Source organism: Penicillium longicatenatum (assembly GCF_028827895.1).
Source record: "Penicillium longicatenatum strain IBT 33135 chromosome Unknown contig_3_segment0_segment0, whole genome shotgun sequence".
NCBI classification, from domain to species: Eukaryota; Fungi; Ascomycota; class Eurotiomycetes; order Eurotiales; family Aspergillaceae; genus Penicillium; species Penicillium longicatenatum.
The window spans coordinates 1,392,514-1,413,859 of NW_026643121.1; the positions used below are offsets into that span (position 1 = coordinate 1,392,514).

The following is a 21,346-nucleotide window of genomic DNA, read 5'->3' on the forward strand; positions in this document are numbered from 1 at the left end:
CTCCCTTTCCAACTACTCCGTCACTCCTTACTTTGCATCAAGCAAACCAGCATCCAACGTCATTAAATGGGAGAACTCTCCTTGCTCATCAAAATTAACCTCCATATTCGGATGATGAGCATTGACGCCAATTGATTTTCACTCCCTCTCTCTCAAAACTCGCGGGATATTCAATCTGAACCCCTCTTGACTAATAGTGAGTGAAGGCCTGATGTCACATTCCAAGAAGATTCCAGACCGGGTACTAACTCTCCTTCAGTATACCTCTTCATCTGCGGGCAGATCTAAGAGACATACACAACAATGACAGTCACATATGACTCTCCCTCCCGGGGGACAGCCAACACATCAATGGCCACCCTCGAGGATCGTTTTCAAGTGATGAAGGAGGTGGGCGATGGTAGTTTCGGTAGCGTAGCACTTGCGCGTGTCCGAACTGCTGGGTCTCACATTGCGCGTCGAGGAACTATGGTACGGATCAAATGACGTAGTGAAAGTTGATCGGCAACGTCCGCCAAACATACTGACATGAATCGCAGGTCGCTATCAAAACAATGAAGAAGACCTTCGACTCGTTAGGCCCGTGTCTGGAGTTACGTGAGGTCATCTTTTTGCGTACCCTGCCGGTGCACCCACATTTGGTTCCGGCCCTCGATATCTTCCTCGACCCTCTTTCTCACAAACTGCACATCTGTATGGAGTATATGGATGGTAACCTGTACCAATTGATGAAGGCCCGTGACCACAAGTACTTCGAAGGAAAGCACGTCAAGGGTATCTTATACCAGATCCTGTCTGGACTGGACCATATCCACGCCCACCACTTCTTTCACCGAGATATCAAACCCGAGAATATCCTTGTGTCGACCTCTGCCCCGAATGACTCGACTTTCAGCCGCTACTCCAACCTTGTTACCCCTCCATCTACCCCTCCAACATACACTGTTAAGATTGCCGACTTTGGCCTCGCTCGTGAGACCCACTCCAAGCAGCCTTACACCACCTACGTTTCTACCCGCTGGTACCGGGCACCAGAAGTGCTCCTACGCGCTGGAGAGTACTCCGCCCCAGTCGACATGTGGGCTGTGGGTGCCATGGCTGTCGAGATTGCGACCCTGAAGCCCTTGTTCCCTGGAGGCAACGAGGTGGATCAGGTCTGGCGTGTGTGTGAAATTATGGGAAGCCCTGGTAACTGGTACAGCAAGTCTGGTGCCAAGATTGGTGGTGGTGAATGGCGTGAAGGATCGCGATTGGCGCACAAGTTGGGCTTCACTTTCCCCAAGATGGCGCCGCATGCAATGGATACCGTTCTTCAGCAGCCCCAGTGGCCCGCTGCTCTCGCTGAGTTTGTGACTTGGTGTTTGATGTGGGATCCCAAGAACCGACCGACATCAACCCAGGCGTTGAATCACGAGTACTTTGCCGATGCTGTGGATCCTCTGCGTCCCAAGTCCTCGACTTCATCAAGATTGCTCGGCCGCAAGCCGTCCGACCGGAGCTTCAAGTCTCCTACCCTTACTCCTCACGATTCTCCCACCCTCTCTACCAAGCCCTCGTGGTTCCGCAGGTCCTTGATTGGACGCTCTGAAAGTCCCGTTCCCTCCGAAAATGATAGCCCCGTCCGACCCCCAGTTGTGACCCACAACACCGTTCCCGAAATCCAGCCAGCAAAGGCTCGTCCCTCCAACACTAAGCGGGCCACATGGGCCAACGGTGCTCCGATGCCTATTCTTCCTTCAATTCGCCCTGTTTCTCCTCTCTCTGCCTCAGTCACCGCGCAAGCTAACGCGACCGTGGCGCACAGCGAGGCACAACAGGCCGCTGAGTCCGAAGCCAGCATGGCTAGCAAGAAGATTGGTCGCCAGCTGTCGGTCAACTCCAATGGCAACCACTACTCTGACGCACATCGCTTGGAGGCCGAGAGAATGCTGAATGGTTCTGGTAGTACCACACCAACTACTAAGGAGGGTTTCTTCTCGCACCTGCGTAAGCGGGCTCGCAGACTCTCTGGTCGTAACCAGGCCGCAGTAGCCACTGATGATGTTGAAGCCAATGCCGGGTGCATTCCATGGTCCAACCGCTCTTCCATGGCCATGGATGGTGCCAACGTTGTTGACTCCAAGCAGCACTCGGATCTGAGCGAGCTTGACAAGGCGCTTCAGAGTGTGAAGTACTCGTTAGACTCGTCCACCCTCAGCAACGTGCCTGTGCATTTGAACTCGGACAGTGGCATCACAAAGCGCCAGTCCATGCCCCAGACTACTGGTGCCAACCCAGGGCCCATCTCCAGCCGGACTCGGCGGGCATTGCAAATGACCAGCCACCCCGTTCACCGCTACGAGACACCCGAGGAGGAGGATGAGCTATTGGACGAGGTATTACACTCGGCCAGTAAGGCTGCCCGGCGCTTGGCTCAAACTCAGTCTATGACTTCTCATTCCCGCGCTTTGCCAAGCCCATATCCCACACCATCGCCTACAGCAGCCCACCGTGAGAGCTACTTCGACACACCTGACAAGCACATTGCTAAGCCTGATGTGACCTCAAACCGTCAATGGCCAACTCCCCCTTACGAGGAGTCTGAGTGGAATAACAAGGCATCCTCTCACTACATTCCATCTGGATCCAACTACATCTAAACGCGTGCGTTCTACTCCAACCATCTTGAAAGGCCTTTTTTCAAGACACTCTTCGTTCCAACACAAACGAATAAAGGAACAAAAAAAATCTGGCGAAATGCGCACAAAAACGGATACACACCAAGTTCGGCGTATGGGTTTCGGTCTGTTTATTTTCTCCATGGTGTGGCTTCTGGGTTTGATTTCCACGCATGAGCATCGTTTCTTTTCTGCTTTGCCACGGCCTCCCTTCTTTTTTCCCATCTTTTTACACTTTCATACCCCTATAGGCCTTTTGTATAGATGGATCCGGCCTCGCATCCTGTTTTCTCTCGGATTTCCCTGGAGCCCTTGTCAGTTCTGTTCTGCTTTGAATATTGTTGCAGAGGGCGTTTGCACAGATCTTCCCATTTACCCTTCATTGATACCAGCGCAAGTCGCATTATATACCACTCCCTATTTTGCTCATCATCATTTTGCATTACTTGACCATTTTCGACGAACATGGCGCCTCATTTTTCTTTTGTCCATATATTTTGTCTCTTGTATATTGTCTGGCTACTGCCATCCTACCCACCCTGCCTATCATTTTCCTCTTTTCCTTGACTCATCCATTCATACCTATCTCTCCCCTGCTCCGGTCTTGTTGATCGGTTCTCCCTGGATTTCATGCCAGCCACTTGTTCACTCTTTCATGTACTACTTACTTACCTCCTGATCTGACTGGCTGGCTTCCGGTTATCTATCCTCTTGTAATATAGAATATTGCGGCTTAATGGCCATTACATACAACTGATATGCATACATAACACTGATCTCCTCCGCCATCTTCCATATTCAAAATTTGTACATTTCATCAAGAGTATAGTATTCATAAAAAGCATTTTAATTTGCCAACAGATTGAACTTTCTATAAACTGGACCCATGGATGCAACGTCCAGATCTACTTGGATAAAATAAACATAGTGCTCTTTTCGGACTCCCTTTCGTTGGTTGGTTTACAGTCATGACGAAGGCCTGACAGACCATCGGTGTCGGATCAACGAATATCCGCGGTCCATCAGAATTTCCCGATTAAGCATGCTCTACCTTGACTTTTTTCAGCCTCGTGCAATTGATATCTAAACAACCTCGAATACCGAGGTCAGGATAACAATTTTCTACCTGAAATTGCATATCAGCATCTCGCATCACAAGTTTCCCCATTACACCAGAATTAGGTGAACCACATCCCCGAACCGATGGTCATCAACCTGATCTAAAAGATCTCCGAAGCTCAACTACAAATATTCGATACATTTGGACCTCATTTGCCCCGCTGAAAGGGAAAGATACCACACGAAGCAAGAAACCACGAATAATCCAAAATGACATCCCAACGCCAGGCTTCATCAGCCTCCCAAACTCCCCATCTTTCCGCCGCTGAGCTCTCCTACCTCTACACCTCCCTCTCTCTCGCCAAGAACCCCATTCGCCCTGACGGCCGCTCGCCAACACAGTTTCGTCCACTTACAGCCGAATGCGATATTCTGCCCGGTACAAATGGTAGTGCGCGTATCGGCTTCGCGGACGGAACACAGGCTATTGTCGGTGTGAAAGCGGAGGTTGAGAAGACGACTTTGACGGCTGATACCCTTGATGCGCGATCGCTTTCGCTACAGAATGATCTTGGACCGAGTGGAGATGGGCGCGAGGGAACAGAGGGATCGTCGGCTGCGACGGGTGGACATGGATCTTGGGTACAAATGAGCATTGAAATCCCGGGTTTTAGGGACGATGATGCGTTGCCTGTTTTTCTTTCCGAGATGATGCGGGAAAGTCTTGTCGGCTCGGTAGGGGGCAAGGACGGGGATGGTATTGAGAGGGGTATGGCTGGGGGGTTGAAGGGAAGATTGGTTATTAACAAACGGTGGCATTGGAGATTGTATATCGATGTGAGTTTCTCCTTCTCTTTTGGTGCAGCGATTGGGTTTGGTCAGGATTACATGGAACGGAACTAACACTGCTCTTTGCTATAGGTTCTTCTCCTCTCGCAGCCTTTGTCATACCCGCTTCCTCTTCTCTCTCTCACGACTCACCTCGCTCTCTTATCTACCAAGCTTCCGAAACTCAAGTCCCAGGGCGAAGAGGATCCTTTCTTCGACGATGACTGGGCTGTCGCAGAGTACTTGTACCCGCGTGCATCGGCGGGCCTGAAATTCAACCCATCACTACAAGTTCGTCCTCCGGTCACATTGCTTGTGATCTCAGTAGGCGAGAACGTCATTTTCGATCCCAACCGCGAAGAAATTGCCGTCGCGGATGCTGTGCTCGCTATTTCCGTTACCCGCGATACTGAAACCCAAGGCTTGAAAATGCTTTCTATTCGGACGGTCGACCCTCCGTCTAGACTTACCCAGCCTGGTGTTCCTAATTCCGAAAATGTGAATATGCTTGGTTCGACCGCCCCGGGCGAGAGTCAGGCCGTCTTGAACCCTGCAACTGGGGAAGAGGAAATCCCTGGTGTTTGGCGCCCGAGGAGGGGTGGAGTCAAGCGCAGTGTGATTGCAGGTATGGTCAAGACTGTGTTGAAGAAGGGAGGTGTGGGTGAGGAGGTCCTTGCGGGATTGGAGGGCGTTCAGGTTGGCTGAGTCTATGATCTTGATCTGTACCTAGAGTTCAAATTGATACCACATCAAAATAATGAATGGCGATTCATGATTCATGATCTATTGGAGTTTAGTCTCCGCAACTGCATGCAAAAGAAAGCTTAGTATACAATGTGTATGTGTACATTTGTGTAATCGACATCCCCCTAGGCTGTCCACCCTCCCCAAGTTATAGTACTAGCATGGCCAACCCATCCATTCTTCGTGCCGTATGGAAACGGAACAATCTACCAAATCCCAAGCCACTTCTTAACAGGCTTCCTCTTTCCATCGAAATCAACATACTCCTCACCCTGATTAGCAACAGCAACAGGGCTCTGCTCATCAACGGCAATAGGACTCTGATCATCAACAGCCTCCTTCTCCTCAGCCGGCTCCTCAAGCCCATGCGCAACCCGATACTGTCTCCGCTTCTCAGCATCTTCAATTCGGGCATGGCGCTTCTCGCGCACGCGCATGGACTCATGTTGCACATGCATCCGGTAGACGCTCAAAGCCTGAGAAATCGTTTCGAAGGGGCTGGTGAAGAGGCCAGACCAAGGGGGGAGAAGGTGTGCGAAGGGCGAGCTTGCTTTGAAGTTTGTGGTGAAAGTGAATGTAGCGAGGGTGGTCAATATGCCCTGGAAACAAATGTTAGTAACAGCAACTAGTATCCTATCTTCCATAACATTGATATTCATGGGGATTTGGGCAGCTGGCTGCGCCTGATTTGAAAGGGAAGTAAAACCACTCACCATCGCAATCCAAACATGAATCCACCGACTAGTCAAGAAATTAAACATCACAGTCCCCTCCGGTGGGAACATACTCGGATACTGCTTCTTATTCTGTTCCTCGCGCTCCTTGGCCGTCAACCGCGGTCCATAGTTGACCGGTTGTCCGGAAGGCGTGCGAGCCGGGCTCACAATGCGCTGCGGGTGGGACGGAGGCCGGAACTTGTCTGGCTTTTCAAGAATACGGTTCTTTCTTATCTCAGGCTTGCTTTTGTTCATTCGGGAAACCGCGCTGGTTGTGGAGAAGCTCGAGTTCGGGCTCCGGTGTTGGAGGGTGCGGAGGGTCCGGGCTGTTGGAAGGCCTCGGGGGAGGAGAAAATGGGGGATTGGAGTTGGCATTTTGAATTCGCACACTTCCAAGACTGGCAGTTGTGCTGTAGAGCTTATGTGGGTAGTGGTGGGTTGCTGTATAGCTACTTTCAAGACTGTGAAATTGGTTTGGCGTGTGTTTTTTCCCGAACGGGAGATTTTCATATCACGTGATTCTGTGATATTTTTCCAGGGATCTTCTGGAATATCAGTTGAACTGCACAGCACTCGGGCCGGAGGGACCTGCAGCTCGGTCACATTCTGCCCGAAAAAGAAGTATTCCTTGATCTACATAGTTGCTTTGACTACAGGTGTTGTTGTTTCAGACCTCTGTATGGAGGTTTCGTAAGCATGCTTGGTGTCTAGTTCGACTGTATAGCGCATGCTACTTATATGGTACGATGTACTCTCTCCACAATGCTATGTACAGTGTGCTGTGGCCAACATGTATCTGGTCCACTATAATCCTGTTGTGCCGGGCGACTGAATTGTCTAGCCGAATGCCAACCCACTGTACCCACGCCGCCTCAGGGTCCACAATTACCAGGTCAAGTTCGGTGCCGTGGAGCATGGGCGAATAATAGCGGATGCATTTCGCAGCCCCAGTGGGCCGGGAGAAAGGCCATTCCCCCAGTTTTTCAAGGGGTGGAAAGGAGTGCAGCCTCTCAACAATGAGTGTGCATGGGATCTGGAAAATAATTAAAATTGAACTAAGGGGTAGAGGTTTGTGATTTGTGTGCATTTCCGGGACAAGAGCCTCATTAGTGAAAAAAACAGTCGCCTTTGGGGCGGATGATGAGGGATGAGATCATGGACAGGTGGCGGTCTGCTAGCCACAGTCAAATTCTTTGCCCCGGGAGACTTTGATAGTGCGCAGAATCAAGATCATAGTGTACTGGGCTAGATCTGGTCTTTATTTTTGCCATTGGCCCGGTTAGCAAGAGCACAGAGACAATCATGGGGACAACAGGTTCACCGAGAACATGACGAGCAATCCCGGTTGCGCCCGTCGCGCTGAATTAGCTCAACGCTGATTGGCGGATGAACGGATCACGGGAGCCGACGGGCTCCAGGTACAAAATCGCAAGAAAATCTTGCTTTTGTTTCTCCCGATTTCTTTCAATCCTTCTTTGTACAGCTATACCAACTCTTCTAACCCTTTCCTTATTAATTCCAATAACTCTTCACAATGGGCAAGGAGGCTTCTTTCGCTCCCGGTAAGCTTATCATTCTGACTTCACCCCTGCCACTGGAATCGGTTTCATGGGGGAGAGAAAAGTTATACGCGCGAGCAAAGGGAGAGGATGAGAGCGAATGATCAATGGCTCGCGATTGCCAATTCTACCACGCGACGACTGTCTATTGCGAGCGCTCGTCGGCTTTCGCGTCATTGTCAATTGCAAGGCCCCGTATCCAGCTCTCAGCTCTCATCATGACACTCGCTCCACGTCAACACAACTTTCATCTTTGCATAGCAACAACTGCAACTGCACCGCAAGGTCCCCTACAACCGATTCCAGGCGCCCTTTATGTGTCTTGGTCTTACCATGTCGACCTTTGATGTGTTCTGCACGTCAGTGGTCATGTACATGTGTGAGACTAGACTCGTCGAGCTCGCTCTCCAACATGGCAACGACGCATAATTCATGGCCCAGGCTAATATCATCCCTGCAGGTGACTCCGCCAAGGGCGCCAAGCTTTTCCAGACTCGCTGCGCTCAGTGCCACACCGTTGAGGCCGATGGTGCCAACAAGGTCGGCCCCAAGCTCCACGGTCTGATGGGCCGCAAGTCCGGTCAGGTCGAGGGCTACTCCTACACCGATGCCAACAAGGGCGCTGGTGTCGAATGGACTGAGGACTCTCTCGTACGTTAATTCGACCCTGAATTACTGCGTTTCTTTGTGCTAACCACCATTGCGCTACAGTTCAAGTACCTCGAGAACCCCAAGAAGTTCATCCCCGGTACCAAGATGGCCTTCGGTGGTCTCAAGAAGGCTAAGGAGCGCAACGACCTCATCACGTACGTCTTACTCGATAATTTGCCATTCCAACCACATGGACTAACAACAGCGTTTTATAGTTACCTCAAGGAGTCCACCGCTTAAATGATTTGACGTGTTTTCATATTATTCTTTACGGCCATTTCATTTTCTTGACACCCCGTCTCTGGGAGATCATAGACGTCTGGGATTGGTTTTGGCGCCGTGGGCCGATTCCCGGGCATCCGAGGGACCGGGCTTGTAATTTTATCTGAGTTTACCATGGTTGACCCGCAATAGATTTGGATTTAACTCTCTTCTCATTGATCTCTATTCGTAGTATACTGCAGGTACGATCTGGCATACTCGGGATTTGGTTTGGCCCTCGGGTCAAAGGGGGTGGCCAATTCGAGGAATGCAGATGTGATACCTTACATCTTACCCAGGTACCATACCGGTATTGGTGGAGTGTTTCAGACTTCTGAATGGAAATCGATTGGGCGGCAATGGGCGGTCAGGCACGAGTCCAGGTACACACGAAGTTGTTTTTCCCTGCATATCTCCGCCAAACGGTACTTCTACAGTACTTGACAAGACATCATGATACCGTGATCGACCTTGTGGCCTTCACCTGACTCGGATTGGTCCAGCCTCCTGCAGAGGTGAGGAGTTCACTTCCACATTGCTGCTCGAGGCGCAGTCCTTCTCTTCCATGAACTACCTTTATCTCATGGTGTTTCCCATATGATCCTGTCTCATATCTTAACTCAAATCTACTGCATCTCTCCGCAGCTACAATACATTTCGTTTCCAGAACCTATCCACATCGCATTCTGTCGCATCGCACTCGCTTGCCGCGCGGGGTCGATTGCCCGGCTTTCCACTTGCTCTTTGATCCAATCCGTATCGGCGCATGAGACCTGTTCCCAGCGCTTCCACTAACCGCTCTGTGTCCAGCAGTCCCTAGTAAACACCAAATCGCAGGACGTCGCTTTGCGCTGCGTCTTTGCGACAAACACCGACTTGCAGCGTCAATCCCGGTCTACGCCGTCCGCCATGTTGGACGAGCTAGATAATGTCTTCGACGACCATCCGTCGCTGGATGCGTCACTCGAGGACTTTGAGCATAGCAATGCGCACCGCTCGCCGCTGTTCGGTATGCCCTCACAGCACTCGGGCTTTCGATCTGAAGAATCCGACGATGAAATCGAGGAACCAGGCGCAAACGAGCGCTGGTCGCCACCCGGCGTGCGCCGGCAAGATTACGTTCGCAGTAGTGGCTGGTATCGTCACCAGCCCTATCAGCGCAAAGGCAATCTGAATGAGCGCTTAGAACTGCGACCAAGCATGGGTCTTAGCATATCACCATCGCTGTCGCGCGAGCCTAGCCCACAGTATGAAGATGCGGTCGAGGACCCGACGAAGGGCAAATCAAATGATGAGGATCCTGATATTACGGCTGCTGTCAATGTGCCCCTCCCGGTGGGTGCAGGAACCCCACAGACCGGACGATCCCCCAGTCCCCCACCGCAGAACAAGGCGGCGCATACCCATGCTGAGGAGGAGGGGTTAAGTTTTGGAGCGGAAAATCTGAGTAATTGTAGGCACTGCCTGAATCTCGGTGTCAGATGTTGGTTGTATGATCTACAGACATGGAAACACTAACTTGTTCTTTGCGCATTGTGAAGATATCCGTTTTGCAGTGCGCGCTGAAGTTCAGCATCGCGAACCCATTGCTGCCCTGTGCAACTACATGCGCAACAAGTTCGATCGCATTACCAGCACCAAATCCAATACCACACTGTCCATCGTTGTTTTCTTGCTCTCTGTTGCATTCATGCGCGCCTTGTTCCTGCCCGGTCTGCCACAAGCTATCCCGGATTTGGTGAAGCTTTCTGGATTCGCGCGCTCATTTGAACCACTAATCTACTATTCGGAGAATGGAGTGCAACAGATTGGGACCTTGCAAGAAACAGGCGTTGCGGTCTGGGATCTGAGCGAATCGGTGCGCGGAACGAACATGACCAGTGCACCTATCATCGTCGGCCAGCTCGACGAGTTATCCGACTCTCTGAAATCGCTCTCCCTAGAGTTGACTCGATTCTTCGCAAATGTTGACTCCGATATCGATTCGATCTTGATCGTGATGGACTGGGCCAAACGCGAACTAGAAACCCTCTCTGCCCAACCGCCGAGTACTCTACCGACAATCGTCTTCGATAACGTTCACAACATGCTATCCCGCCTCGGTGCCCTCGAACGCACCGGTGAAGTCTCAGACGGCAGTGTCTCAGCAACGACAACGACAACGGCATTCGGCCACATCGTCATGGCTGTCCTAGGTCCAACATCCGCTCAGCGCACCCGCGCAACCATAACCCGCACATTCACCGAGTTCCTGTCCGTATTAGAAGAATCCATAAACAGCGAACTCACCCACTCAACCGCCCTATTCGCCCTATTCGAGTCCATAGACCGCCAATTCCTGAATCTCCAACGCACTGTCGTCCGCGAATCAGACGCCCAAGAGCGCGCTGAAGGCGAAATGCTAAGTTCCCTATGGACCCGCGTCCTCGGCCCAGACGCAGTAGCCGTTCGCAAATATGAAAAGAACAAGCGCCTCCTCGCCAACGTCCGCAGTCGCACAGTCGCGAATAAACATCTCCTCGTTGATCACCGCGGTCGTCTGCTGACACTGAAAGTTAATCTGGAGACATTGCGACGGAAACTCGTAAGTCCACTCGTGCGCCGTAATGATTCTGTCAGCTTCATGGGCGTGGACGGCAATTCCGCTGGAGCAGCAAGTTCCCATTCTGCAGGACGCATGCTTGGACCCGTCGAGTCTGTAATCGACGGTCAAATCCGTGGTTTGGAAGGCACATACGATTATCTCCGGTCTGTTCGTGAACGCCAGAAAGCAAAGCTCATGGAGATGGTATATGGATCCGGCCGGAAACCAACCCGGTCCATGTTTGGCGAGATGGATGAACAAGATGACATTGGGATTGAGGGGGCATAGTCAAACAACCAGCCCATAGCTCGGTTTTGAGCAACCTCGTGCCCCTATTTGACTCATATTTACCGAAGATTCTTCTCTCCATTCCTACCTCCTCACCATTGAACCAATCGTTCTCAGCATGGATTTGGTGTCCGTTGTCCTTTCATGTATTTCGGCGTTTTATGGCACCGGTTCGGTTATCATGGAGTCCCCTAATGGCCGTGATGAATATGGAACGGCGTTTCCCGTCTTGGCCGCTGATCTGTCTCTTTCGACAAGAACATCTGCGGCGAATCGGGAGGACGGCGTGTGCAAGACAAAAGGGATAGATACATGGTGGTACATATTGATTTTATTTTGCGTTTTTGTTTTCTTTCGTGTCTTTTGATAGGACTTGTTGGCATCAGGAATGCATTAAATACGACTATTTGGGTTTTTAATCAGGTACTCTGAGCGTAGTGGCATAGGTATATTCCGAGCCTTGGTAACATCAACTGAACAGTAGAAAACCTATATTCTCACCCATAAGCTCTGATCCTCTGGAAATTTTCACACGTGCACTGTTCAATTCCGTCCGGATAGAATGCGAAAGATCGCTTCACAATGCAAATTGAGCTAACGGCCAACCTTGGAATTCCATCCACATATGCCCAAGATCCCGGACAATTTCCATCGGGCAAGATTCAAGACACAACCAAACTGCAATTGGGGGTCACACAGTATAGTTATCCAGAATGAGTAGGTTTTAACCTTCTGCACATACCCGATCTCTTTGCTGACAGTTGAAATCGTGAATATGTAACATCAGTGATTCCGGATAGGCCTTTCCAAGGATGTCAATTTATCCTTTAATACATCAACCACTCTACCCGGGGGTGGAGTATACATAAGCCCTAACAATGCACCTATATGTCTGGGATTGCTTATTTTGTCTTGTTTCTTGTTTTTTTTTGGGGGGGTAAGCAGGGGCAAATGGCGTAACAAGCTTCTCGGCGAAATGCGATTGTCTAGCTGCAAGTGATGATCTTACGTGGCTCGCGTAATGGGTGAGTTTAGAATCGGACCGTAATTCTCGTGGTTAGATTCATTTCTATAGTACAAATGCCTAGAGCCAACATCGCTTCTCCTTGCTGACGTGATTGGCCAGAGACCCAGGTCATGATTCTCAGAAACAACCTTGGAATGTTCTTTCGGGGGTATTCTCTTTTCTGGGAAGTTATATCCGTCTTTTCTTGACTTGAACTCCTGGCTTGACTCTCATATCTCCGAAGTACAGGTCAAGGTCACTTAAATTATCTCTGCATGTGTAGCTGAATTATACGGAAAGGCGAGAAGTAGTAAGCTATTCGAAACAAACCTTGAAAGAGTAGATTTAACCGACACGTTTGCTGCTCTTAACCAACTACCGACTGCAATGCAGCAAACCAGACTGTCTGCGTTATAAACCCGACTCGATGCTGTATGTACGCCATCTGCCACCCCTTGCATCCTGGCCTCGACAATTCATGATGTCTACAACCTAGGAATAAGCATACGCGGCCTTGATCAATATTGGATATACCTTCGTAGGGGGTGACAAAAGAGGGAAACCAGACTCTCGAGATCTCCCTTGGAAGCCAATTCTGGCTAGCGGCGATCATCGCGTGATACTGATCGTGGGTTTGTATAGCGGAAGTGGCTAGATCACATTTTCCACGTCAATTATGCAATAGCTTTGGCGCACAGGAATGAGAAGATGTGCTGCAAGTGCTCGTCAGCTAGCATGCGATGGTTTCCTGGCTTGCAGATTTGGGGATTAGACCAGGGAAGCTGACGACGTCTGAGACATTTTCGATATGTTGATGGAACAGGGGAGGGCTGGATGAGGTATAAAAGGTGCTTCGTATCCGTTGAGAAAAAGTATTCATCACCAGTATCCTCTTCCCAGAGCTTGTTCAGACCAGGCTTGCTTCAAGAGCCACTATCGAAATCAACAAGATGAAGTTCTCTGTTATCCTCTCGGCCTTGATGGTCACTGGCCTCGTCGGTGCTGCTCCCATCGCCCAACCTGGTAAGAATCATTGTTCTCAATGCTGGAATCAAGCACTGGGCATTATGACTGACAGGATCTACAGATTCCAATGGCATTGAGAAACCTGGTCCACCTCAGCCTCACCAGCAGGGACATCCTCCGGGAGGTCGCCCAAAGCGCGAGGATTCGCACCCACCTCACGACTCGCACCCCGGTCCTCATGATGTTCATCCCAAGCGTGAGGTCGCTGCTACGGAGGACCACAAGCATCATGACCCACCGAAACATGGCGGTCCCCCTCCCCAGGCCCATGGTGGACATCCTAAGCGTGAGGAGTCTTCTGCCGAGGAGTCTCAGTACGGCAACCCTCCTCCTCATGGCGGTAGACCCCAAGGTGGAAATCCCCATGGCGGCAACCAGCCTCACGGCGGAAATCCTAATGGTGGACATCCTGATGGTGGACATCCTAATGGTGGACATCCCAATGGTGGACATCCTGATGGTGGACATCCCAATGGTGGACATCCTGATGGTGGAAGACCCAACGGCGGAAGACCCAACGGCGGACACCCAAGGCGCGAGGAATCTTCTACTGAGGATCGAAAGCACGGCAAGCAGCCTCATCACGATGACAAGCCCCACGAGGGAAAACCCCACGGTGGCCACCCCAAGCGCGAGGATTCAACTGAGACGGAGGCTTCGCGCCCTCCTCCTCCTTCTCCCCACAGAGGAAAGCCCCAGAATGGTCATCATGATGGTCACCCCAGAGACTGAGACCTATTCTACTCTTCTCTCATCTGCGATATCGAGTAAAAGAGGACCCAGTATTGACTGCGAATGACGAAGGAAATAGAGAAGAACATTGTTGGTCACGAATGACGAGGCAGAATGGCAGGTCTCAAGGTTTTCGTGCAGAAAGGGAAGAATGGTATTGGTGTTTTGAGGGTCCTAGGGTGAAAGGCATAGTATTATTCCTAGAATTATCATTAGTTTTGAAATGAATATCGATACCAGGAGTAGTCAGGGTTCTTCCTCGATTAACAATCAGACATCATTCTTTAGTCTCCAGCTTCCTCCTGGCCTCGAGACAACCGAAGTCACAGCTTCCCGGATGTGTTGTTAGCGCGATTCCTAAAACCCCTCATATTCTTTCTTGCCCTAATTATTTAGGGATGCGCAGTCAAAGGCGAGAAGCATTACGGATTATCCACCAGCTCTCGTCTCCCTTTCACCAGCAAATAATAATTTCAACACGGTATACCATCTCCCAGGCGATACCGCCTGGGTACACCAAGCTCACAATATGTCTAACAAACCGTGACTTACTCACACTACTGACTTTGAAGGCTATGCAGGTGCTTGGACCGTTGTGAGGAGGAGTCTCCATGGCCAGATGCGGAAGCGTGCATTAGTGTCATTTAAGCCAAAAACGCCTTCGGCTATGCGGCCGGGGCGAGGAAGCAATCTCCGGGCATTACGAATCCAGGCAGCAATGACAGAAGTACCAAATCTCCTTAAATGAAGGAGCTCGAATCTTGGCAAGAATTATTGGCCCGCAACTTTCCAGTACGATCTCTACGAAGCATAACAGGCGTTGCTTGAGTCGAATCGAAAGAATATCTATTCTTTAGTAGTGGGGTACCCAATTAATTCGTTTAGCAAGAGCTTTTCGAGGACTGTGCCAGCAAAGGTAGATGCTGTAGCTGGGACTGTGAGTACTACGAAATAAGAAATGACAAAGTACCTAAAAGGAAAAAACAATACACTATTGAACATTTCTTAAAGGAATGTGGTAATCATTACATATCCTCGTCTCCACTTGTATACTCTCTTTGTGTCATGTGCCATATTTCCTAATTAGGAAGGGAATATGTTGACTGGTCTTAGATTTAATCGTGAGCAAAGGTGGCCATCAATGATGAAGATGATTGAATATATGAATATATGAAACATGAGACTGCAAAACATACTGCCCGCAGAGACCGAATTTTGAATATCGAAAACATTCTCCCTGAGACGCTGAACGGTAAATTTTCCACGCTGCCAAAGTAAAAGCTCAAAGGAAAAAAAAGCCCGTCGGGTGACCCGTTGAGCTGCCTCGGCATTAGTGGTCTGAGTAGCGACAACACGATGCATCAGGGAGATATTACGGTGACTGCTCCAGTTTAATCGGTCGATCGATTACTTCTTTCTTTATCTCATCCTCTCTGGGCTTCCTAGCCCAGATCCGCCGCCTATATACCAGCATTAGCCACCATAACACAATAGACTCCACATAGATACTTACCCAAATTGATATCCATGGATCGCTGTATTCTTCAATTCCGCCCGCACCTTAGCCAGAAACACCTGTACCTCCTCCGGTTTCCACGGGGTCGGGGCTCCAAACTTAGTGAGCAAAAACATACAATATCCCTCCAGACCAGTCGACCAATGTTGATGATGAAGCAAGCCGAGTTCCTTAAGCAGCGGATCTCTAGCCCAAGGACCAAGAGGAACTTTATAAACCTTCTCCCGGATATCAACAAAGCCAGCTTTCTCCAGGCTAGCTCGCATAGTATCCTCGATTCGGAAGGGGCGACCAGCTCGCTCAGAGCAAGGGAACCATATATCACCCCACTTGGCGAGGATGCTGTCTTCTGGCAAGGAGTTGTCATCGCTATACACTCGGATATCGAATTCAAATTCCTCGATCCAACCGTCCGGTTCGAGGTTTCTAGGACGGGGCACAGTGTTGTGAGCTGGGCTGTCTGGCCGATGTCGCCTGTGGGGAGTAGAACTTACTCGTAGCATTGGTCATACAATGTAGCCCATTCTTCCCTGCCGAATGAGCCAAGCATATGACGCAAGTAGATGAGATCGAACTTCTCGGTCCATGTCCATGGTTGAAGAAGGTCGTCTACCTCGAAGACACAGTTTGGGGGAATCCAGCTATGAGGGGGTGGGTATAGGTCTACGCCACGAACGGTTGCTAAGATCATTCAGCCTTGGACTAAGCGAAGGAAGAAATGCGGGTGCTTACCATCGGGGTACATATCCGCCATATCGCTTGATAAGCATTAGCGAGGTTTTTGTAATAGACGGGATCGACTTTACATTGCCCAGCTTCCTTTTCCAGTTCCGACATCCAGAATGTGCTAGAAACAAATTAGCATGGTTCTTTAGAGTAGGAAAATGTATGTCTCACTTTAGGCGATTTGATGGGAGAGCGGTGGAGTGGGTTTTGCTGATTGTAGTCCAGCAGGAGGTAAATAATGTGACTGCGATCGTCCATTAACAAACAGCTTAATCTTAACATCAGGTGTATATTCATACCCAGTCTCATAAGCTTCAAATTGCAGCTCATCAGATGGGGACCAGTAGTCCTCAGACTTCAAAGATTGGTATCTAGTTTCGTTAAGTCACACCTTGCATATACCTTGTGCATCATTCAAAAGGGATGACCTACCTTCGACCATTTTGCACACGACCTCTGGCAACCTCCGAGGCAAGAGAAGTGGTATCACTACACGTCGATCAGCAAGCGGAATTATGGTTTGTGGAGGCCCACTAACGACTTCCAATCATCATCCTCATACGACCTTTGCATCGTATAGAAATCTGGATCCTGTCCGCAGAGTCAGTCTGAAGCCCCTTAACTCAAGCCCTGGGGTCATCTTTTACGATATCGATTGTGTCGGACGGCATGGCTGCGACCGTTGGTGATTTGAGTGATGTAGAAGAGTTGCACGGAGATGTCAGGGGAAGTATTTTGATGAGGGGCGGTGGTGAGTACGGGCCTTTTTGTTCATGCCGATCCGAGCCCTGTACACATGGCAGGAAGTGGAGACCGCCCCCGGCGTATGATGCGAGAATGGATACCTTTCCCTGAGTTTACTTTAACCATGATGGGTCACTTGAAATTGAAAATTGATTACAATGGTCCAAATCTAACGGCTGCTGGAAGTATGGCCCATTTTCCAGGACTTTTGTGCCTCGGAAGACATCCGCTATGCCTCGCTTGGCAATCAAAGTCCGACCCGCCATTCCGGCACTACTGTGCCTGTCAAATCAAATATGCAGGCCGTGCAGGCCCTGAAGAAACGTTCCGCGAATAGGATTCCCCCGCTCCTTCGAATTGGCCCAATTTAAATGAGACTGCAGAATCCTGATGCTCGTCGCTGTAGCCTCCTGAATTCGGTGAAAACTACCTTGTCCCTGATTAGTCGCTGCGAAGTCGACGATCACAGTTCCCGGCAGCTCATGCATTAATTTACAAGGTTATGAGCACAACACGGTCCTTTTGTCCGGGGTTGGCCAACTGGTCAAAGGCAGTACTTTTGACTGGTTGGTCGACTTACCAGATACCCCGACTGCACTCGGGCATTTCGTCACGTCCGGGACAAAGCTTGGAAAGTAACTAATTTAGGCAATTTGAAGGGCTTAGTCATATGGTAAATAAAGCAACTGACTATATTCATAATTCGTAAAACGCTTTAAAGAAGAATCATTCCCATCAGCGCTAAAAGACTGCTGTAGCAACACTGTCAGAGGACATGCCAATCCCGTCCATAAATATGATCAAACACTTCTCATCAAGAGAAGCCACAGTAAATGCTAAATCCGCCCGCAGATTCTTTCATTCCATTCAAAAGACGAGCCTCAAAAGACCCTTCAGCTCGCCACAAAACGTAGGTCCAAGGGCGGAGACCATACCCTGGCAGATCCTAAATGAGCAAGTTCTGCTCCTCAACCCTAGCATAGCTTCGGCGTCTGAAAAACCGCCGATTCCCATTTTGTGATCTCGACCGACCGACCGGATAACGCACTTTTCTTTGGCGCTCGCTTTGTTCGCCGTTTATCAAGCCGTCCGTTTCATCGTCAAATCCGAGATAATGCTCATATGGGATAGCTACTAGGATTTGTTTCTCATCGGGCTTGCTTTTGTTGAACTGCCCAGGATATGAGGTCAGGTCCGTTAAATTGCGTGCTTGGAAGGATACATACCATTTTTAAGGCTGCAGCCACGAACATGTTTGCTGTGGGACTTCAATCTGGGCGATATTAAAGGTAAAAGAGGAGAACACGATTGTCTGCTGCAGAAATTAATAAAAGACGAAGATCCGTGAGGAGCATTTTATTTGTTTGTTGAATGTTCACGCTTTCAAAGCAGAGCGGTTAATGAAACCCTTCCTGTTTGGGAAGAGTTTGAGTATTCTTTTTAGGGCAGCGCTTGATTCGATGATAGCCATTTTCAGTTGTAGTGAGAATTAGATAGGATTCTTGTCGTTTGAATCTAATATTAGATTGGTCTGGAAGTGCCACTTCCTGAGTTGGTAAGAACTAGATTGAGAATCCGATTGGGGGCTGAGGATCTGCGCTAACGCCTATGACGAGCCATCGGCGCTAGGATGAGCTAAAAACACACAGTGGGAAACGTAGGGATAGAGCTGGATAATCTGGATATTTGAGATTGTCTTTGAGGTTATCGCTGACATTACATATGTCTGTTTGTGGATCGCTATATCATGGTTCTTGTTGCAGTGTTAGGCACCGTGGTTGGAAACCTGGAATGGCGACTAGATGCGCCCGCGGATGGACAGCCAACGCTTCACGTGCGGATAGTTTTGCATTCTATCGTCCCTCTTTGACCCCCAGCACTAATTTTTGCTTGTCCCCTAATCATAGGCGGAGACTGTATCTCTGAACCTGTAGAAAAGAAAATCATAGTAGAGCTTCTCCATCCAAATTTCTTAGCCGTGGCGACATCCCACGGTCGAGTCAAGTAGTTCAGGCTTCATCTATGTTGGCTCAGTCTATTTTAATCAAATAAAACAACTGCGCTGTTTTGCACAATTGACGGGCCCAAAACCGCCGCCAGTTCGGATATAATTCCTCTCAACGATTGTGGGTCATTCATAGGCATGTCCTCCCAGCCGACAAGGTCCTAAAAGAAGTCAGAAATCGCCGCGAAAATGAAAACAAAACAGTGCTCGTGGGCTGAAAACCTACACTCATCTGCACAAAAGTCCCGTGGTATAGTAGATACCAATTTTCCAGCTTCAATGCCTTTGTTTCCGCCACAGTAAGGACACCCGGCATCTTAAGATCGAAAAGGGAAAGTTCTTCTTCGTTGACATCGGACTCGATGGATGGCGTCGACTTTGAGTCTTCGGTACCGGAGGAGCGGTCTCGTGAGAGAGAAACATAAGGGCGTTTGTCGAGTTTCTCAGTAAGTTCACCATCCAGAGGGTCCCATGTGTACGACTCAGGATCTGCGCGAGGGTGGTAAGTGACTGGGAAAAACTTGGGTTGCAGATTAGGATGGTTGATCGATCCGGATCATCTCTTACCAAGGATGTACTGAGGGCGAAAGTTTCCTTTATACCGCATTTTTTGGCAGCTGTGAATATAGTATCCTAGTGCCACTGTCAGAAATAGTAATCAAACATCGATAAAGGTATGAACCAACCCATGTAATAGTAGGGATACTGGTGCTCAATTGAAAAGGCAATCTCACGTAGAGCGCTCAGCTTCCCAAACTCCCATTGCTCGTATTCGGGATCGTAGCTATTGAGGGTCAGTGCAATCGATGCCAGCGCTCCGGTTTTACTCACAAGACATAGACGGAGCTCACGCCGCTTGGAACAAGATCCAGCACCGCAACGGCGATTAACTTTCCATCCAAGCGATAACACTGATGCCACGAACCCAGTTTCTTCTCCGATTCATTGCTTTTGGTGATGGTAGCAGGGGATCGTTTGATCCCTTGGCACAGGAAGTTCTTGAAATCCTTCGTTTTCCAACGAGAGACGTCCTCACGATGAATCTTTGTCTGATACTTGACGAAAAGGTCGAATTTCGCCTGTGAAACGGAATCGGCCTCGATGTTGACCTCAAAGCGATGGGCTGGCTCCAGCACCCGTTTTGTGGCCGGGTCAGTAGGCCGCTTCAAATTGCTGTATTCGGCCTCATGGACTGCCGAGAGCAGATCAAAGTTACATTTGCGATGTTTTTTCTCCCTGCATGGATTGTCAGCTAGGATGATTTACGCGTGCCAACCAGAGAAAAACACACTCCCGAGTCCGAGGGCACAGATTGGCGATCTTGCGCATATACTCTGGCCCCAGAATAAATTTATTCCAGCGATTGATCGCCTTCCGCTGATCACGGCGGGGGCGATAAGCCGAAGCTTCCAACCTCAGCGTGTAGTGAGGGCAGCAGGATCGTTGGAGATTCTGCTTGTAGTACAGAGTGCCCGATCTGGGAGATCGTAAGTCATCGTGAATAACAAAGAGGGCAGACAGTTTTGAGAATGACATACCGTCTCCATCCTCGATCAATAAGTTCCCCATAGTGCTCGGGCCGCACGGCCACTGAGCTGGTGTAATATGATGCGCCTAGAGCATGACGTGTCAGACCGTGGGTAAAAAGAAATTCAAATAAATTAAATTGGAGACTCACTGCCATCACTCGATTTGCAGTAGCCACAGGAATTGCGCTGATAGCCTGTTGATTACCTGATTAGTAAATTATTTCGACGTGTATGATGGAGGGGATTGACAATCCCCCGCCAATGTTGCCCCCGAGCCCGTAGCCATCAGGGCCAGTGGAAGCGCCACGGGGTAACAGAACCCTACCTCAGTGGCTCGCTGCAGGGGCAAAGTGGGACGTACCTAAGGGCCGAAAGAGCGACAGCTGTCGCGCGCGTTCGGCGTCAACGGGTTCCATTCTAGTATGGTGTTTCTAGGCCTTCGGGTTGGTTGGCGGTCCCGGCGGAAGCAAGAAATGTAGGATGTGAGGTGCAGGCAAACAAGCCCAAGTGGATCGTGGCAAAATGGTACACAAAAAAACCAACCGTAGCGGGCTGTGTGATGTCTTAGGTGGATGAAGGGGGAAAGGAAAAAGCGAAGTTCGAGATGTTTTATGGCGGGGTTGGGTATTTGCACCTATGATTTGCAGGAGTGGATGGTCCCTACGGCTCTAAAAATGTTTATTTTGGAACTGATGTGCCCAATTACCTCACTATA

General features: G+C 49.7%; 9 protein-coding genes across 9 annotated transcripts; 5 read left to right on the plus strand and 4 right to left on the minus strand.

Annotated features, from left to right (window-relative positions):
- Window positions 1–303: 303 nt before the first annotated feature.
- On the plus strand, window positions 304–2,639 carry N7484_005866 (serine/threonine-protein kinase; the record flags this gene model as incomplete). The annotated part of the gene is made up of 2 exons (XM_057116285.1): window positions 304–471; window positions 540–2,639. 2 exons carry the CDS (start codon window positions 304–306, stop codon window positions 2,637–2,639), a joined length of 2,268 nt encoding a protein of 755 aa, XP_056972168.1.
- A 1,347-nt stretch (window positions 2,640–3,986) lies between these two features.
- On the plus strand, window positions 3,987–5,249 carry N7484_005867 (exosome non-catalytic core subunit RRP42; the record flags this gene model as incomplete). The annotated part of the gene is made up of 2 exons (XM_057116286.1): window positions 3,987–4,553; window positions 4,638–5,249. The coding sequence occupies 2 exons, from the start codon at window positions 3,987–3,989 to the stop codon at window positions 5,247–5,249; spliced, it is 1,179 nt and encodes a 392-aa protein (XP_056972169.1).
- A 245-nt stretch (window positions 5,250–5,494) lies between these two features.
- On the minus strand, window positions 5,495–6,379 carry N7484_005868 (uncharacterized protein; the record flags this gene model as incomplete). Its single annotated transcript, XM_057116287.1, has 2 exons — window positions 5,495–5,887; window positions 6,002–6,379. 2 exons carry the CDS (start codon window positions 6,377–6,379, stop codon window positions 5,495–5,497), a joined length of 771 nt encoding a protein of 256 aa, XP_056972170.1.
- A 1,517-nt stretch (window positions 6,380–7,896) lies between these two features.
- N7484_005869 (c-type cytochrome) lies at window positions 7,897–8,619 on the plus strand (the record flags this gene model as incomplete). The annotated part of the gene is made up of 4 exons (XM_057116288.1): window positions 7,897–7,942; window positions 8,024–8,214; window positions 8,275–8,369; window positions 8,430–8,619. 4 exons carry the CDS (start codon window positions 7,897–7,899, stop codon window positions 8,452–8,454), a joined length of 357 nt encoding a protein of 118 aa, XP_056972171.1. The 3' UTR covers window positions 8,455–8,619.
- Window positions 8,620–9,384: 765 nt separating this feature from the next.
- N7484_005870 (uncharacterized protein) lies at window positions 9,385–11,347 on the plus strand (the record flags this gene model as incomplete). The annotated part of the gene is made up of 2 exons (XM_057116289.1): window positions 9,385–9,928; window positions 10,032–11,347. The coding sequence occupies 2 exons, from the start codon at window positions 9,385–9,387 to the stop codon at window positions 11,345–11,347; spliced, it is 1,860 nt and encodes a 619-aa protein (XP_056972172.1).
- A 1,956-nt stretch (window positions 11,348–13,303) lies between these two features.
- On the plus strand, window positions 13,304–14,111 carry N7484_005871 (uncharacterized protein; the record flags this gene model as incomplete). The annotated part of the gene is made up of 2 exons (XM_057116290.1): window positions 13,304–13,376; window positions 13,441–14,111. 2 exons carry the CDS (start codon window positions 13,304–13,306, stop codon window positions 14,109–14,111), a joined length of 744 nt encoding a protein of 247 aa, XP_056972173.1.
- A 1,372-nt stretch (window positions 14,112–15,483) lies between these two features.
- Window positions 15,484–17,024, minus strand: N7484_005872 (class I SAM-dependent methyltransferase; the record flags this gene model as incomplete). The annotated part of the gene is made up of 10 exons (XM_057116291.1): window positions 15,484–15,571; window positions 15,625–16,053; window positions 16,122–16,308; window positions 16,360–16,385; window positions 16,434–16,474; window positions 16,525–16,597; window positions 16,653–16,724; window positions 16,786–16,842; window positions 16,892–16,944; window positions 17,001–17,024. The coding sequence occupies 10 exons, from the start codon at window positions 17,022–17,024 to the stop codon at window positions 15,484–15,486; spliced, it is 1,050 nt and encodes a 349-aa protein (XP_056972174.1).
- Window positions 17,025–18,043: 1,019 nt separating this feature from the next.
- N7484_005873 (uncharacterized protein) lies at window positions 18,044–18,350 on the minus strand (the record flags this gene model as incomplete). The annotated part of the gene is made up of 2 exons (XM_057116292.1): window positions 18,044–18,268; window positions 18,324–18,350. The coding sequence occupies 2 exons, from the start codon at window positions 18,348–18,350 to the stop codon at window positions 18,044–18,046; spliced, it is 252 nt and encodes an 83-aa protein (XP_056972175.1).
- A 787-nt stretch (window positions 18,351–19,137) lies between these two features.
- Window positions 19,138–21,148, minus strand: N7484_005874 (arginyltransferase; the record flags this gene model as incomplete). Its single annotated transcript, XM_057116293.1, has 9 exons — window positions 20,993–21,148; window positions 20,781–20,825; window positions 20,641–20,716; window positions 20,394–20,579; window positions 19,934–20,338; window positions 19,789–19,886; window positions 19,670–19,735; window positions 19,329–19,612; window positions 19,138–19,263 (listed from the first exon to the last, which is right to left on the minus strand). Exons 1-9 carry the CDS (start codon window positions 21,045–21,047, stop codon window positions 19,138–19,140), a joined length of 1,341 nt encoding a protein of 446 aa, XP_056972176.1. The 5' UTR covers window positions 21,048–21,148.
- Between the last annotated feature and the right edge of the window lie 198 nt (window positions 21,149–21,346).